We start from the raw sequence: 16,732 nt of genomic DNA, 5'->3' as shown, positions 1-16,732 counted from the left end.
GAAACGCGAAACAGCAGCGGCCTTATTATGAGGGCTTTTCGCCCACGTAGTCGTGCGTTGCAGAGATTCGGACGCACTTCATCATATTTCTGCGTCGACACTGCCCCTTTGAGCCCTCAATCGTCATCTCAGGAAGGATCTGAGCAACAAACACCACGCGGAAATGACTCTTCGGCCAGCATAAAAGAAAGGAGTGCCATAGCGCTGTCACCACTTTCGCATTATACACCGCCATACTCGAAATCTGCACTCTACGCTGTGAGAAGGATTTTGAGAGACGCAGGCAGTTTGAAAAATCTCCCTCGATCCACGTATTGCGATGACGTCGTATCGTGATCACCCCTATGCGCATGCGCAAAACCGACCACGACCCCTCATCGAGCAGATACCAGACTATCGTGACGACCTTGACGTGTCAGACGAAGAAGACGGTTTCTACGCACGCGACGACGATTTTCTGATTCCGCCGAAGTTTCAGGCGGCAATCACACGCACAACCGATCGAATCCCGCGGCGGATAAAGCGCCATAGTGGCACATATCTCGTAATCGCTATTCTCTTCATAATCAGTTGGTTTACATACCTGGGTCCCAAGCGGACGGCACACAAGATGGAGATACACGCCATGGACAACGTACCAACTATGGTTTACGGCAGCAATGTGCGACCGGAATTCAAAGGCATGATACAGGTCAGCGACATGGATGAGCAGCACCTGCCTAAGAAGCATAGCAGACTTGTCTTCGTTGGCGATGTCCATGGCTGCAGGAAGGAACTGGAGCATCTTCTCAAGAAGATCGACTTCAACCATAAGCACGACCACCTCGTGCTGACTGGCGATATGATAGCCAAAGGCCCCGATTCGCCAGGCGTCATCAAGCTCGCCCAGAAGATCGGCGCTTCCTGCGTACGCGGTAACTGGGAAGACAAACTGTTGCTCTCCATTGCCGAAGCGCAAGATCGTCATGTGCTCAAATTCAGCCCTGACGACTCTCCCGATGCGAAAGTGGATTTCGTAGACCAGGTCAGCCAATCGCACGGCGACTACAAGCTGCGTAAATTAGCAAAACAGTTCACAAGGAGGGAAATCGAATATCTCCAACAATGTCCCGTCATCCTCCGCGTCGGCACCGTCCCGACCCTAGGCAACCTCGTAACCGTACACGCCGGCCTCGTCCCCGACACGCCTCTCGAACATCAAGACCCGTTTCATGTTATGAACATGCGCACTATCGATCTTAAGACGAGGATCCCGAGTAGCAAACATGCGGGCACACCGTGGGAAAAGTTCTGGAATCATCGTCAGGAAAAAATAAAGCAAGAGGGCAGAGCCACGGTGGTTTATGGGCACAACAGGAAGAAGGGCCTCAATATACATGAGTACTCTTATGGTCTCGATACGGGGTGCGTTAGTGGAGGGAAGCTGACGGCGCTTGTTGTCGACGGGGAGGGCAAGACGGAGTTGGTACATGTCAAGTGTGAGAAAGCGAATGGGTATGCTAGCGACTAAGGCCATACCGCACCTCGTGGCACAACACTGGGCGTTTTTGGCTGGGAGTGTGGCTTGAGATGTACAGCGGCACGGCTTATTAAGATTATGGATATTTTTGTCAGTTTAGCGTTAGGATAGCACTGTTGTAATGTCACGAGAAGTCATCATGTCTCTTGGAATGTGTTTTAGTTGAGAAACACCACCGTAAATGCCTTGCTCATGGAAGACAAGTGCGTCGCTACGTGTTTGCAGCGCAACTAAGATACCTTGCCCCCCGACCTCCATGATGAAATATCAATGGGTGCGCACTACCATCTACACTAAACGTCTCCACAGAGAGTAGTTATGACCGTTGCTGGATGTCGTATTGCAGCATATGCGTCGTAGTGGCGGTAGTGCTGGAGGTGCAGACGCTGCCGTTCACAAGGTTCAGGATGTAGAGATGGGCAACCGGACTTCAAACCCTCCTGCAAATAACACTAGCGCTTCACATTTCTTAGATGAGGAGGTGTGAAGTACATCATCGAGAGTGGGTCTTGAGCTTGCTCCCAGTCCCAGTGAAGGGACACGAGAAGCCATATTGCCACTCAGTCCGCTCCGAGCAATTCATGCAGCTTTATCCATATTCCAGCCATCATCGCCGCCGTTGGGGCCTTGGAGTAGAGGAGTTGAACCATGAGCAGCAAACTGCGCAGGATGCATCTTAGGTACACCGCTTTCCTGGAGATCTGGTGATGTCTTGAGTGCGCCACTATGATACACAGGAGAACGAGCTTGCGTTCCATGAGCAGATGTTGGGAAGCGATATTGCTCGTTTGATTTCTTCAATGCGATATGCTCGGTAGGTTGGCGAACAGCTTCTAGGCGATCTAGAAAAGGGCTATGCTGATCTGCTGGACCACGTTGAGAGACAGTACCGAGACTAGCAGTGTATTGAGCAGTAGAAGGGAGAACGTGTCCAACACGGCGAGTTACACGGCCATAGTTACCCTGTATCAGATCATTGTTGCGCTTGACCAGATCATGGAGCATCTCGGTTTGCTGCGCTATAACTGTCTTCTGAAGCTGATTTTCCTGACTGAGGCCGATAATCTCACCACGTAACTCCACCATCTTAGTATCAACAAGGCTGTGCCAGTTTGCGATGGTGCCAGCGTTCTGATAGATCGGAGTCTCTCCGTTGATGATATCGACTTGTTCTTCAGAGACTGGTGAGCCGATAGGCGATTGTGGAATCTCTATTCCATCATGACTACTCTCGAACATGACTGCCGTGTGGGACTTTGCTTTCATGACCATGAGGGTGTCCATGTCACGGAGTTTGATTTCGGGGCGCTCGGTGTCTTGGACGTCGTTTGGAGTCATGTCGTAGTCAATGTTGATATAACGTTCGCGTTGCGCATCCCGAGGCCCACCCAGAGCATATCGGTAGATGAACGCCCAATCTACCCCGTACTGTTTGTTTCGCTGTCGACAATAGGCGTCTAGATGAGGGCCGAACTTTCGTGATGCGCGAATCGTGAGGATGGAGAAGATGGGGGTGTTGTTGATATCGTACGTGTTGCTGTGGATGCGAAGACTTAGAACGGGATGGTTCTCGTCAGCTATCATAGGCGTCGAGAGTTGCAGGGAGATGGGCCGAGTGATCTCCCGACCAACGTGTCCCTCCGTAGTCTGAGACACCAGATTCATTCCTCGAGACTGCTCAGATGACGGCAGACGTGCCGGCGCGCCTAGATGTGGGGATGGTTGAGGCGATGACTGACGAGACGGCATACGAGATCCTGGCGCACTGGCAACAAAGTCTTTTGATTGCAGCTTTCGACGAGCAGCATCTTCATAGATCTTGAAGTTGGCTGATTGGACAGGGCGGAAGCGGTCCAGGCGAGACACTGGGGGATGTGCCTCGTTGAAACTAGTGCGACGAGCGTTCTGTTGTGGGAATACTGGATCAACTGGTGGAGGCACCTGGTTTACACGAAATGCGTCGTCATACCGAGCTGCCCATACTTCAATACGTGCTTGTTGACGGTGTACGTTCTGGAGGAGCTCGTTACCCTCGATCATGGACTGATTCAAGACCTCTCCATTCCCATCCACGATATAAAACATACGACCGGCACTATTGTGTGTTTGTGGCCAACGACGTAGAGCTTCATCGACAGTCACGACATCGCGACCATCGTGTTGCTGACCGGGCGTCAAGCGTAGCATGCCCGAAGGCAACGACGACTGTGACAGTCCTTGACCTTGTTGCCTGCGCTGGGGCATGATTGTTTGTCGAGATGGCGGTGCGGTTGGAACGTAATATCGTAAATCTTGATCGTTCTGAACATGATTGCCAGTGACCGAAACGTTCTCCTCAGCACGTTTCCGTTCCTGGAGCTTCTCGTCTGCAGTGAACTGCGACTTGTCCAATGGATCTGGACGTAGGGCGTTATCATCCGGACCGACGATTGCTCGCCTCTCTTCCCTGTCAGCAGCAGCTGCTGCGCGTTTGACGACAGGTTTGGAGTTTGGGCTAGCGCTTGGTGACTGGGTGGCTTTGCGTTTGCCTCTATCTTGCTTCGAAGTTGTACCGGCACGGGTAGCCCTTGGAGTTGACTTGTATGGCTGCGGATGTACACCTGTAAGCAATTCAGGAACACAATCTGACACTGGTTCGGTATGTTTGGTGCAATTCAATCCCTGCTTCACACAATGTTTGCATGCGCCTTTGACGTAGAAGGCGTCGCACTTAGCATTGTTGGATTCGCAGCACTCGTCGCAGACTTTCCAGCAGGAGTCTTTGATGTGACGCTGCTTATACGTTAGCAGTATACATCTATGGAATATGACTGAATTATGGACCTCTGTAGAATACTTCTTAGACATATGGGATTTGCAGCGTGGACAAGCATATACATTGTCACTGATAGTGCCTCCAAGGCGACCCTTTGCGCATGTGATTTTAGTATGCTTCAGATTGCGCTGTGGTAATATCAGCAAGTGAAGATTGAGATGTCTTGGAACTTACTTCGGCCTCTCTCTGGTCATCGTATGTGTTGTTGTTGTTGTCGCTTCGGTACTCGCCTGCAGAGTCTTCATCCACGTCTGCAACACCTGGGCCATCAAAGCTCACACTGCCCACCTCCGAAGAGGGGGTTTCTGAAAGCTCTGATAGAGACGAAGTGTCAGTAAGTGGAGTCGACACAGCCGACACAGCCTGAGTCACACTATATCTTGTAAGCTTTCATCCAAAAAGGCTCGCCCTAATTACAAACCTGCTCTGCTGTCGATCAACATCCTTGATATGTTCCATAATTATCTGCTACTTGTGTAACCCGCAGCTGGTTGATGTAGTAGTGATTATTGGTTTCTCTTCTGCTCTGTTCAAGAGTAATTGCTGAGGATGTAGAATCTAGACGCGCTAGGCAGAAATATTTTCATGTGTATACACACTGGTGAACTGTGAGGCTCGCTATAATGGGCCGGAGTAGACCCTGAAAAACGATCGCAAACGCTCACCGCCACTAAAAGGTCAGATATAGATAAATGATAGTCTGTGCATGTTGCGATTCAGGAACTTTGATGACGCGGCTTCGGTACATGTGTTTAAGGAGCAGGTTGGCCAAACGAGTGATACTTGGAATTGTTACATCATGCTCCTAGCATTGTCCGGATACGGCAATATTGCCTGTGGTAGTCCGTCTCCAGCTCGGCTTGCGGAGCAAGAAGTGTCTGTGTGCAAACTGTGCGTGAAATATACACCAACTCCGTACATGCACCTCTTAGGTAGCCGTGCAGCTTAATCGACATGCGGATCATGGAATCTCAACGAACCATCTGGGTAGTACAAGATTGGCATTGTCGAGAGGCGCCAGGTGTTGTGGATGTGATTGGTTCAATCCGTAAGTCAGTCAACGTACTGCCGAGCATATAGACGGACATGTCGATCCATGAGAGAAATGAGTGAATACGAAGGCAGTCTGACTTAGAGAATGAAATGAGATTTTACAGGAATCTGGACGTATCAGAGTTGCTAGACGTGACTTTGAGCACGCTGAAGTACTTCAGATGGGTTTTGTCGTTGCGCGGAAGAGAAAGGCTAGGACCATAGAAGACTCGAATCTGAAAGGAGGGAACGAGATTTTCACTGGGTATGAAGGCAAAAATGAGAACACATAAGTGCGATGTGATGATCAGGTCCATGCAGATACGGTGACAGTGGTGGTTGACTGCAGGTTGACGCGAGAGATGAAGTGGAATCAAATCTGCGGCCTGTGCTCGTCGGCCCACTCTCGGTCGTCATCATTTCACAAACATCCAAGCTACCACGTCTGAGACATCTGACCAGCACATGCTTCCGCTTCTAACCTATGGAGACTTGTGCTCTCGATTGTATCGACACCTATTCGCCGTTGATCTCTAGTGTTGGCGGCTTCGGAAGGCTGATAGACTTCTCACGAGCGATAGTGGCTGACCTGACATGAGAAGGCGATCGTACGACACATAGACAGTGCTTTTTTATAAGCATCACAATAAGTTTCCGTGTGATTTAGGTCGGTAGCAATGAATGCAGCAATTTCGCGGATGTACCCCTAATACCGCCGCCTCTTAGACCCCTGTCGTGAGAGTTTTAAGGATGAGAATCTTGAGTTGTCGCATGTATCGCAGCCATAACTATCGAGTATGGACACTGGTGCTGTGAAGCATCGATACAGAGACCTTGAACACGTCCCAATAAACCCAAGGCAGCCCGGATATAGTCTTTTGTGTCCATACCACATACGGAGTCTGTTGAGCGATCGATCAAGTCTGCAAGATACATACCTGCGTCTCGTCTACGGTACGTCATTACAAGCTTTGTGACAGCTGCTGTCCATCTTGCTCATCCATACGCTATCTCCAGAGGCAAAGACGCTAGCTCTTCGGAGTCCATGTCAATTGCATCCTGAGCGTAGCCATAGAGCGCTTGTAACGAGGTTTCAAATTGCCCACCGGCTATCGTAATTTTCTTCGAGGACATGCTAGCTCTTGTATTGTCTGGCGTAGGACACCGTCATTCAGTCTGTCAGGACTGATCTTGATGAGGCAAAACTGATCCCGTGTGAGACTGAGAGGATGGTGCCGGTAGTGATCTGACTTTGTGTTGGCTGGAAATATGGCTTTGCTCATAGTGCATGTGCTCTGGTGAAACAGGGCGAAGGAAGCTGATCGCGGTGACCGCTCCTCGAGTGATAATGGTAGCTTGTGTAATCCGAAGGTCGATGGTGTATGTGTCAAGGTAAGCATACGGGCAGATTGCTCAGCCTCAGCCTCGATCATAGCCTTGGCTTGCATAGTCTAATATTGCGCCTTTGCCAGCATAAGGCGGGGAACATACAAGGGATCAATCGCTAAACCAGAAGTAATGAATTTTGTGCCATACAATGCCGCTAACCCAAACACCTTGCTAACGAAAGCAAGTTCGACAGACAGACAGATATACGCATACACAAAACACCCCCAATCATCATACACGGACCCTTACTCGACACTAACAGCTCTACTATTCGGATAACGCAGATCGTGCCCGTGAGATCTTATCCAAGAAGCGATGTTCTGTGGACATATTCACGAGTGATTAAATTCACGTAATCCTCGTTCAACTTTCTGAGATTGTCAGCACGAAAGATGTGGAAGCTGAGATCTTGATGTTCAAGACCTAGCTTCCTCAAGCTCGAGCTCCAACTGCCTGATGCGCTCATCCTTCTCACGGTCGGAAGGTTCTGACGTTGCAGCCTTGGCCTTGAGTGTTGAAACTTCACGCAGCAGAAGTGCGATTTGATCAGACTGGTCCGACATGACTCTGTTTTGCTGCTCCATGACCCTGTTCTGCTGCTCGAGCTGAGACTTGATGTCGCCTAGCGCATCGCGAAGGGCAGAGGCAGGACCACCGGCGCTAGGTGTGGAGGCTGGGGCAGAAGCGGCGGGCGTAGGAGTAGGCTCGGCGGGCGGGGCAGACCTAGCCTGGGAAGGCGCTGGGGTGGGTGTCGGAGTAGTCTTCGCGCTCTCGGGCTCCTTGGTAATGGCAGGGCCCTTGGTCTTCTCTTCTTGACGGGCAGCAGTGAAGGTGCGGCGCTCCGTTGGCTTCGGGATTTCCTCGAAGCTTGATGCGCTCTCATTGTCGGAAGTCTCGTCTTTGTCTGCAAACTTGGAAGCTGCTGATGCCATGGAGTCCTTGTTGTCCTTCATAGAAGGGGGCGGCCCACGAGAAGCTAATGTTGTAGGAACAGGCTCTGGCGCAGGCTTACTCTTGGGAGGCTCGGCCTTGACTGGGGAAGGCTGGCTGGTCGCGGGCTCGGAGGGCTTGTAATCGTTCTCCACCTCCTTGGGGGCCTCACCTTCGTACACGCTCTCGAGCGAGATCTTGGGAGGCGCTGCGGTCTTACCGCCGAACCACTCAGCTGCTGAGACACCAGGCTTGAGACCAGTTGTGGGAGGGTAGATGTCGCTCTGGAACATCTCGGAGCGGCGGGGTACGATAAAGGACACGGGCTCGACGTAGGCATCGTTGACGGTCTTGAAGCAGCGAAGGACCTCGTTCTCGTGCAGGTTGATACCTCGCTTGGGAAGAAAGGCGATACCACGTTGTGGGTCGCCAGACTTGTATTCGGAGAGGTATTCGAACTTGTCGTTTTCGTATTCGTAGTATCGGATGTTACCGTCACTGCGCGTGTTAGTAAAGTGGCTACTGGATTGGAATCATGTACGCACCCCTTGCCAGCAAGGTACAGACACTGTGTACCGTCGTCCCAGAAGGGCATGCATACACCAGAGATGGAGTCAAGGATCTGGAAGCCGCCAATGGGCTCCTTGGGGTTGCGCGGGTCCCAGAGACCAAGCTGACGGTCGCTCATGCGCGAGAAACCAGTAGTCGCGATGCGGTCGGTCTCACCCATCCATACGGCGCGGCTGTTCTTGGCACCAGGGTGGCCAGGAACTTCCTGGGCGGGCTTCTCCTGTCGCACATCCCATACGCGCAGCTTCTTGTCACGGCTCGTGGTGACGAGGAGGGATCCATCGGCGCTCCATGACAGCGATTGGACAATGTCGTTGTGCTTGAGAGTGAGTTGCGGCAGACCGGCCTCGACGTCCCAGAGCTTTACGGTGTAGTCGCCAGATGCACTAGCGAGGACGTTCTCGGCGGCGGTGTTGAAGAGGACGTGGCCAACCTTCCTACGGCAGTGTTAGATGCGAATGCAGACTGGAGCGCAACGTGGTACCTCATGTGGCCGCTCAGCTTGGCGACAGGAGCGACGTCAGCAGGCTCGTCAGCGTCGGTCCATAGGGTGAAGTTTTCGGGGACCTTCCAGATGCCGACTTTGCCGTCGTCGGAGGCTGAAGAGATGAGCGAGTCGTTGAAGGGAGACCTGCGAGCAATTAGCGCCGTATCCCTTGCATCCCATGCCGTGTGCGACCATACCAGTCGGTGTCGAGGACGGCAGCAGTGTGGCCGCGGAAGAGAGGAAGCTGGTCGGGAGCTCGGCCGCGCTCGTTGATGGGGATGACAGCAAAGGCGCCACCGCCGCTAGCTTCCCAGTTGACTGAGATGTATTCGGGGTTGGCCTGGAGAGGGTGAGCGCATGTCCGACGAGGTCGCGTGTGCGGATGGGCTGACCTTGATCAGGTTGGTATCCCAAGCATTCTTGGAGATGCGGAGGTTGTCGTAGCATTGCTCCTACGAGACTGTAAGCATACGCCGACGCATCGCCAGACGGCATGCAAACTGTACCTTCTTGGTGCCCTTGCCAAAGACGTGGCCTGGTGCATCTTGTTAGCATGGTAAGCTGGGCTGCAGTTGGACATCAACACTCACGATACTTGGAAGCTCGCACAAACCGGCCTGCCATTGTTGCGATGTGATGTGACCGGGAGAGGTGGCAGATGTGTAGGAATGACAGACTCTCAGGCCTCGGGCGTTGGACTATAAGAAGCGCTGAGGTTGATGAGAGGGCTATGCGACGGGTTTCGAGCGCGTGTTTCGAGTAGTCGCCCAGCAGCGCCTTGGCGGGTGGACCCTTTGATGCCCGCTCCAATCTCGCCAACGGTCCCTAGTCACTTCTTCACTCCACCACTCCACCTGCAATCCACCAATTTGCAGCTGTTTATGCAGCCTAGCCCTCGCTTCTACCTGGCAACCGCATGTTCGCAGCAAGATCTCCAGCTAATGAGTTAGCACTTGGTACCTCGAAATGGCAGATACAGGTAATACTCAAACTTCCTTTTTTTTCTGCCCATGTTTCTTCTTGTGCTAGTTGCATCTACATTTCCAAGTCTTTTTGTTTACTATCAAAGACAGCACACAAAACATAGACGCGTGTCGTGCTACAAGACCTACACTTCTGCAAGTACTTTTCTACCCGCCCTCGCTTCAAGCATGCCCAGCTCTTCGCACTTCCCCCGCAGCCATATCGCCCATCCATCCTCGCCCGCGTTCAAGACAACATTTTCTTTCGGATAGACAACCCACTGTATTCCCGAGAGCGCTTTATCGACACCTTTGTTGAAGAGCTGCGTTTGTTCCTGATTCCAGGATTGGAAGACGTCGCAAAGCTGTTCGCGGACATGGTCCTTGTAAGCATCTTCGACGAGGTAGGTGTAGCGCTCCATATACTTGCGCCGTAGCCGTCGACTCTTGCGATCAACGGTTATATCATTCGGAAACTTCTCAGAACAACCATCCATAAGACGTAGATTTGCGATGCACCCATCGATCGCTTCCACGAACCCGGTCGCCCATATTAAGGCTTCTGGAACTCTGTTGCGGAACTCAACGGCATTTTCCAAATGTGTTGAAATTAGCGGGACGATGTAATAGTGCATCATGCCGAGTGCCATGCCTGCATTGAAGGGCTGATCGGTCTTCATCTGCATTTTGGCGATGATCGCGGGAATCTGGAAGTGGTATCCCATCTTCTTGACTGCAAGTGAGTTGAGTACAAACCTTCTAGTCCGCTTGATTGCCGCCTCTGGTGGGCTTAAAGAATCAGGAGCAGGCGCTGCCTGTTTAGTGCCCTGTGTCTGTGGAGTTGCCATAGCTGACAGTGGATGCAAAAACGAACTACGAATACTCAGGTTAATAATTTGTACACAGAGTACCTGGAGTGTCCGTTGGCAGCCAACAAGTGAATATCATGTTTGCGTAGTGTTGCGCTAACACTGTAGGAGTACGTCTTTGACGCTTCACGTTGAGCGACACGGTCGGCACAATAGCTTTGTAACCTCATTTCTCATCATGTCTTACATAACACCAATACCACTTCAGATACTATGGAAACACTGAGTCTGTCCCGGGTTTGGTAAAGCCAGGAACGCCAGAAGTTTGCCTGGGTATGCTCCTACCATGTTTTACATGACAAGGCTGAGCACATGGCGGCTGCAGGTGCTTACCCGCAACCGAACCAACGGTTGCAAAAGCCGATATGCAATCCAATATCGCAAGGAAATCTGACCAGGTAAGTATAGAGTGATTCAAACATCTCCAACCTTTCTCGAGTCGCCAACCTGCCATCTATCAGACCCATCTTGGAATGTCGGGTATCAACTCCATGGAAATCCCGCTCTACAGCACATGTGACTGCCGAGATAGCACACCCTCTTTTGTCGCCAACGTTCTTTCCATCTTGACGTTTGCTTACATCCTGCTAGCTGGTACCCTGTACCAGATAGCGGCCCTCTATCGGGTGAAAGGAAGCAGTGATTGGGCCGCAGTTCGGACGCGAGCGGCAAGACTACGAGACTTTGCAGGGCCGATAGAACGCAGAGATGCCATCAGCATTGAATTCTTCAATCGCTTAGATGACCTGGAGAGAGAGATAGCGCACAAGATTCCGGGAGACAAGACGACTGGAAAGTGGCATCTGATGTGGCGGCAGTTAAAGAGCACATGGGATAGAGCTGAGATCGAAGAAAAGCTATCCGGGTTGGCACAGATGCGGTATGTTCCAGCCCGAATCCAACTGGAACCCCTACGGAGACGGAGCGCTATAAGATAGCAAGATGAAGACTGACGCAAACAACAGTCTGCTTCTCGTCGAATGCAAATTGACTGATGCTGAGCAAGACAGCAAGGCGACTAAACAAGTGCTTGACAAAGCTCGCATTCAACTTGAAGAGTCTAAACGGCTATTTCTCACTCAGCTTAGGAACGAACCCAAGGAGCGGCGAAGGCGAACATTGGATGCGATCAAGAGCGAATCTGGCGAAAGAGAACGAGCAGCTTGGGAAGAGATTGAGGATGTGATTAGGAGGCTTGACGTAGAAGATGTGCAGAGGCGAAGTATGCGCAGTTTTGTTGAGGGCGTCTGACAATGATTGTGTGTAGTGAAAGCTTGAGTATTCGATTGCGTTTGGCATACCATCAAGTATAGTGACCAAATGGTAGTGAATCACACCTCTCGTCCAACCCATGACCCACTTTTTGTTCTTGGCCCACATCTGACTTGGAAGACGCAGCGATTCAGCGTAATGCACTCCAAGAAAAAGATGTAGCTGTCTGACGATGATGACTCGCGGCTAAAGCGTGTTGGTGGACAAATAAAAAAGTGAGCTGGGGCGATGTCAAGGTTGCTGGAAAGTCGCTGGGGCCAATGCCTCGGCTCACGGGGACAGCGGCAATGAGGTCCCCATGCGTGGCTTGCGTGCGGAGAAGCACAACCCGCGAACGCGCCCTTTACCTTATTCTACCCAGATTTCCTGGCATCCTGCATGCTCAACATTACATATCCGACCCAAAATCGCCATGTCTGACCAAAACGAGAAAACCATCCAACCTGAAGCGCCCAATGTGGCCGACACACCTGATGTCAAGGAGGTGGTGGATAAGATAGCGGATGCCGCCCCCAGTGCGGATCCGAGGGACATAGACAGGACCGACTTGCTCGCAGGCGTGAAGAAGGTTGACCAGACAATCCTGAGGCTGAACAAGTGAGTGTCTCGTTATTCTGTCGCGACGAGGGTCATGGCAACAAGCTAATGTAGGGCAGACTCCTAGCTTCCCCAGGCGGCCTCTCCGCATTCCTCTCCACATTCAACTACACCCTCTATATCCTCGCGTACGTGCAAACCAAGTCGCCCTCCATCTCCAGCTTTGCCACCAAGCTGCTCTCCCTCATCCGCCCGGCCTGCGACGACACCAAGATCTCCGCGGCCACACTCCTGAACAATGGCACCGTGCCGCCCATCGCTGCGCTCGCAGTCCTCATCTCCAAGGCGCGCACAACGCTGAGACTGTTCGGCCTCTTCCCGCTATACGCGTGGCTGCGCTCGCTAGCCTCAGGCCCCAAAGCTGGCACAGATGTCGTTCTGCATAGAATCGCCATGCTGCAGGCGAGCAGCTACTTCTCCTACCAAGCGCTAGAGAACATCTCCCTCCTCGCCGACTCAGGCGTCATCGGACCCCGCTTCATATCCACCCTGAACCGCGGCGACTCCAAAACTGCGCGTCTATACCTGTACGCCTACCGCTGTTGGCTGGGTGGCGTGTCATGCGACTTCCTTCGCTTGATGCGCGAGTGGCAGCTCGAGAGTCGCAGGAGGGTGACTAGGAAGCAGATGGTCGCTGATGGCCGGGCAGTAGCAGAATACCAGGAAGAAGAAGATAAGAAGTTTGACAACCGGTGGTGGACCGACTTTGTCATCGCGAGTGCGTGGTTGCCCATGGCGCTACATTTCAGCAGCGCCACCGGTGGTCTGCCGGGCTGGAACCTGGGCTGGATGGGCGCCTGCGGTTTGGTTGCTGGCAGCACGAGGTTCAAGGCACTCTGGGCGAGTACGGCATAGAGGACCCATCATGGTGATGCGAGGTACTTGTGAAGACGATCGATACCATATACATGTATTCGAGTGCTTGTTCAGTTTGAAGTTGGAGGTCTGCATGCAGCGTTTAGCCTTGCTAATTCATGGCGTTTTCTGCGTTTCGAACACGAAGACAATGTACCCTTGTTTGAACGCTCAGACATCAAATATACTCGTTGCATGCACTAGAAGTGATGCAGCCCGGTCACGGATCGGGTATAAAGAATACCTGCATCCTACATGAACTAGCTGTACGGGGCAAGTCCAACCGACTATCATCCAGAAGTGGGGAAGTGACTATCTCCCGGGCACGATTACGTTCACCAAACCAACCTTACTCCCACTGTGGGTGACCGAAAATTGAGCTGGTAACAACGGTGCCATCGTCGCTCAAGCACCAATTCAACACCCTGTTTTACAAGTGTTATTCTCGCTTAGTACCTATAGCATCCAAACGCGCCTTAGAGATGGATGGCAATGATGTATGTTCGCAACTGCTGACAGCACAACACTGACTAATTGACGTTCAGGATCTTCGAGATGCGAGATTGCAGAAGCTCTGGGATACGAGGCTAGAGGGAGATGGTTTCAGCATTGTCGAAGCCAGTATCGATGACTACCGGAAAGCCTTCGACAAACAACAAGTCACCAGCGTTGACATCGTCATCAGCTGCCTGAATCGCATTGCGCAGTATGACACCATCCAAGGTTTGAATGCTTTCACAGTCCTCAACGAGAACGTTCTCCAGGATGCAGCAGCATCGGATGCACGCCGAGCACAGGGACTGAAGCCCCGTCCACTAGAAGGCATACCATACACAATCAAGGACAGCTACAAAGTGGCTGGCATGACAGTCACTGATGGCTCCCCTGCTCTCAAAGGCGTCATGTCAAGCGGCGATTCTGCTATTGCGGAGAAGCTTCGGGCTGCTGGGGCAATCTTGATTGGAAAGACTAACATGCCACCGATGGCTGCAGGTGGTATGCAGAGAGGCATGTATGGTCGTGCGGAATCACCTTACAACTCCAAGTACCTTACTGGAGCCTTCTCCTCGGGTTCGTCGAATGGCGCCGCAACTTCTATAGCTTCAAGCATGGCAGCTTTCGGTATGGGCAGCGAAACTGTCAGCAGCGGTCGAAGTCCGGCGTCAAACAATGCGATTGTCTGCTATACCCCATCGAAAGGACTACTCAGCTGTCGTGGACTCTGGCCGTTGTACATTACATGCGATGTGCCCACGCCCTATGCGCGATCGGTCGATGACATGTTGGAGATACTGAATGTTATCGCTACCCCTGACGAAGACACAACCGGAGATTTCATACGCGAACAGAAACACGTTCAAATACCTCAACCGCCTTCAATCAACTACACAGATTTGCGCAACACCGATGCGTTACGGGGGAAGAGAATTGGTGTGCCAAAAATATACGTTGGTCAAAAAGATTCGGATCCGCATGCAAAACACACTCACGTCTCACCAGAAGTGATCGCATTATGGGAACAGACAGCCAAAGATCTCGGCTCTTTGGGAGCAGAGATTGTTTACACCGACTTCCCTCTAATAACGAACTACGAAAATGACTCAGTATCGGGTGAAGCCAACAACGTCGATGGTCGGCCTGCAAACTGGAATCTCCTCGAGCGAGGTATTCTTATCGCTCAGGCCTGGAACGCTTTCCTCGAAGACAACAATGACCCCAATATCAAGTGTTTAGCCGACATCAAAGATCCGTCAATGCTGTTCCCAAAACCACCCGACTACAAACCTGACCGCTTCCTCGAAGTAAGGAACTGGATTGATTACCCCGGTCTACCCAATATGGTGCAGAATGGAAGTATACATGACATTCAAGGCATGGAGCAAGCTCTAAAAGCCCTTGAAGCTCAAAGAAAACGTGATCTGGAAGACTGGATGGACAAGAATGAACTCGATGTTGTTGCGTTCCCAGCGCAGGGCGATGTCGGTCTTGCAGATCTCGAATTCGATATTGACAGCACGACGCATAGTCTCCAGAACGGTGTCAAGTACTCCAACGGCAACCGTGCCATCAGGCATCTTGGTGTACCTACTGTGAGTGTACCGATGGGTGTTATGAGTGAGAAGAAGATGCCTGTGAACATCACTTTTGCTGGCAAAGCATACAAAGACACCAAGCTACTAGAGTATGCGTACGCTTTCGAAAGCGCTACAAAGAAGCGTATACCTCCGCCCCTCACGCCCGCTCTACCCACCGACACTATTGCCCATGCATTTCCCTTGCCATCTGAAGACAAGCACATCATCGAATCTGTAACAGCCGCTGTCAACCCTTTAGGAGACTCTAATGACGTTGAAAACAAACTTTCTCTGAGCATGGACGGAATCTTACCTGAACCTGCGTCCGAGTCTCTGCTCCAAGTCTTTTTGGACGGTCATGTGGTGCACACTTCGGTGATCGAGAGCGCAAAGTGGAGTTTCTCAATCTCATATGCACTCAAGAGACCGGAAATTCTGGGTTGGGATCTCAAACCACTTCCAAAAAAGGATCTTATGGTCATCGTGGTTGTGAAAAGGTTGGATGGTGATGAAGGTATCAAGAAGGAGTCGAAGTTGCTGACGGTACCTGTTGATAGGGCTGCCGAGGTGTCTGTTCGGGACGGTGCATGACAGGCGCGTCTGTAGAGGCTATTTCATTGCGGCATGAGGTTAATCAGATCATGTTGATAGTGTATGGTAGAACAAATGAACCAGTCCTTAAGTATAAGCTGACTCAAGAACGTTCAGCGCTGCTTAGGTAGTCAGACTTATCTCCAACTGTGGAAGGTTAGTTCTAGGGACACAGAAAGACGATTGTACTTTCGCTGTACTGGATGCCATCTCACACAGAGCCGCGGTCGAATAACTATCACTGACTTTGGTCACTGGGGTGAGAATGCGACGCGCCTTTGCGGTCAATCGAGGTGCGCAGAACTCATTGCCATGCAGTTGGCTTCGTGAGCACGCTACAGTATGCCACGAGTGGTTGCCAACTCTTGAGTACAGGCACAGACATTGTAGTGTTGACTATGCAATGGCGTAGGGTTGCGCTGATGTGATTGCGTACCCGGGTCACGCACACGTAGGCTGTTACTTAGATGGCACTGTCCGAGGGATGGGGAGATATCATCTGCCATCCAAACTTAATACGTTAGAATTAACTCGAATCGCGCTCGAGCAAATCTATTCGGCCCCCTAATTACGATCAAATGCACCTCTGAAGCGCTTGCAAAGTGTCTGATCTTTCCAAGCAGATCCTTCCAGTACCTCAACCGCCCGCTTTCTGGAGGCCAGATCAACGATGAAGACAAAGTTGCGTATACCGACTGTGCTCTTGCTAATTAGTAGGATGTTGCCAGCGCATCATATAACTAAACTCCAGGACCCACATAGTCAGCAG

At 51.6% G+C, this 16,732-nt stretch overlaps 6 protein-coding genes across 6 annotated transcripts; 3 read left to right on the top strand and 3 right to left on the bottom strand.

The window, feature by feature from the left end:
* Positions 1-319: 319 nt before the first annotated feature.
* CC77DRAFT_925781 (Metallo-dependent phosphatase) lies at positions 320-1,510 on the top strand (the record flags this gene model as incomplete). The annotated part of the gene is made up of 1 exon (XM_018533877.1): positions 320-1,510. One exon carries the CDS (start codon positions 320-322, stop codon positions 1,508-1,510), a length of 1,191 nt encoding a protein of 396 aa, XP_018391670.1.
* A 295-nt stretch (positions 1,511-1,805) lies between these two features.
* On the bottom strand, positions 1,806-4,793 carry CC77DRAFT_1045962 (hypothetical protein; the record flags this gene model as incomplete). Its single annotated transcript, XM_018527424.1, has 4 exons — positions 1,806-4,291; positions 4,397-4,462; positions 4,509-4,707; positions 4,756-4,793. The coding sequence occupies 4 exons, from the start codon at positions 4,791-4,793 to the stop codon at positions 2,099-2,101; spliced, it is 2,496 nt and encodes an 831-aa protein (XP_018391669.1). The 3' UTR covers positions 1,806-2,098.
* A 1,928-nt stretch (positions 4,794-6,721) lies between these two features.
* Positions 6,722-9,426, bottom strand: CC77DRAFT_1090167 (DUF1900-domain-containing protein). Its single transcript, XM_018529507.1, has 7 exons — positions 9,333-9,426; positions 9,249-9,277; positions 9,135-9,194; positions 8,940-9,082; positions 8,740-8,886; positions 8,231-8,692; positions 6,722-8,183 (listed from the first exon to the last, which is right to left on the bottom strand). The coding sequence occupies exons 1-7, from the start codon at positions 9,364-9,366 to the stop codon at positions 7,172-7,174; spliced, it is 1,887 nt and encodes a 628-aa protein (XP_018391668.1). The 5' UTR covers positions 9,367-9,426; the 3' UTR covers positions 6,722-7,171.
* Positions 9,427-9,850: 424 nt separating this feature from the next.
* On the bottom strand, positions 9,851-10,429 carry CC77DRAFT_924077 (hypothetical protein; the record flags this gene model as incomplete). The annotated part of the gene is made up of 1 exon (XM_018533784.1): positions 9,851-10,429. The coding sequence occupies one exon, from the start codon at positions 10,427-10,429 to the stop codon at positions 9,851-9,853; it is 579 nt and encodes a 192-aa protein (XP_018391667.1).
* Positions 10,430-11,406: 977 nt separating this feature from the next.
* CC77DRAFT_1015566 (hypothetical protein) lies at positions 11,407-11,916 on the top strand. Its single transcript, XM_018524054.1, has one exon. The coding sequence runs from the start codon at positions 11,516-11,518 to the stop codon at positions 11,822-11,824; it is 309 nt and encodes a 102-aa protein (XP_018391666.1). The 5' UTR covers positions 11,407-11,515; the 3' UTR covers positions 11,825-11,916.
* A 341-nt stretch (positions 11,917-12,257) lies between these two features.
* Positions 12,258-15,963, top strand: CC77DRAFT_925204 (glutamyl-tRNA amidotransferase subunit A; the record flags this gene model as incomplete). Its single annotated transcript, XM_018533849.1, has 4 exons — positions 12,258-12,442; positions 12,502-13,286; positions 13,505-13,605; positions 13,843-15,963. 4 exons carry the CDS (start codon positions 12,258-12,260, stop codon positions 15,961-15,963), a joined length of 3,192 nt encoding a protein of 1,063 aa, XP_018391665.1.
* Positions 15,964-16,732: the final 769 nt, after the last annotated feature.

The sequence above is a fragment of the Alternaria alternata genome (assembly GCF_001642055.1).
Source record: "Alternaria alternata strain SRC1lrK2f unplaced genomic scaffold CC77scaffold_1, whole genome shotgun sequence".
Lineage (NCBI taxonomy): Eukaryota > Fungi > Ascomycota > Dothideomycetes > Pleosporales > Pleosporaceae > Alternaria > Alternaria alternata.
The sequence above is the reverse complement of the archived record's forward strand: the minus strand, read 5'-3'. Positions and strand labels throughout refer to the sequence as shown.

What these genes read in the sequence shown, in the direction of transcription:
- CC77DRAFT_1090167 (XM_018529507.1), bottom strand. Translation starts at nt 9,366, where the DNA reads ATGGCAGGCCGGTTTGTGCGAGCTTCCAAGTATC. An exon ending in GGGATACCAACCTGATCAAG is followed by an intron (nt 9,083 to 9,134) that starts GTCAGCCCATCC and finishes CACCCTCTCCAG; the next exon opens with GCCAACCCCGAATACATCTC. An exon ending in CTGTACCTTGCTGGCAAGGG is followed by an intron (nt 8,184 to 8,230) that starts GTGCGTACATGA and finishes TAACACGCGCAG; the next exon opens with TGACGGTAACATCCGATACT.
- CC77DRAFT_1015566 (XM_018524054.1), top strand. Translation starts at nt 11,516, where the DNA reads ATGAAGACTGACGCAAACAACAGTCTGCTTCTCGTCGAATGCAAATTG.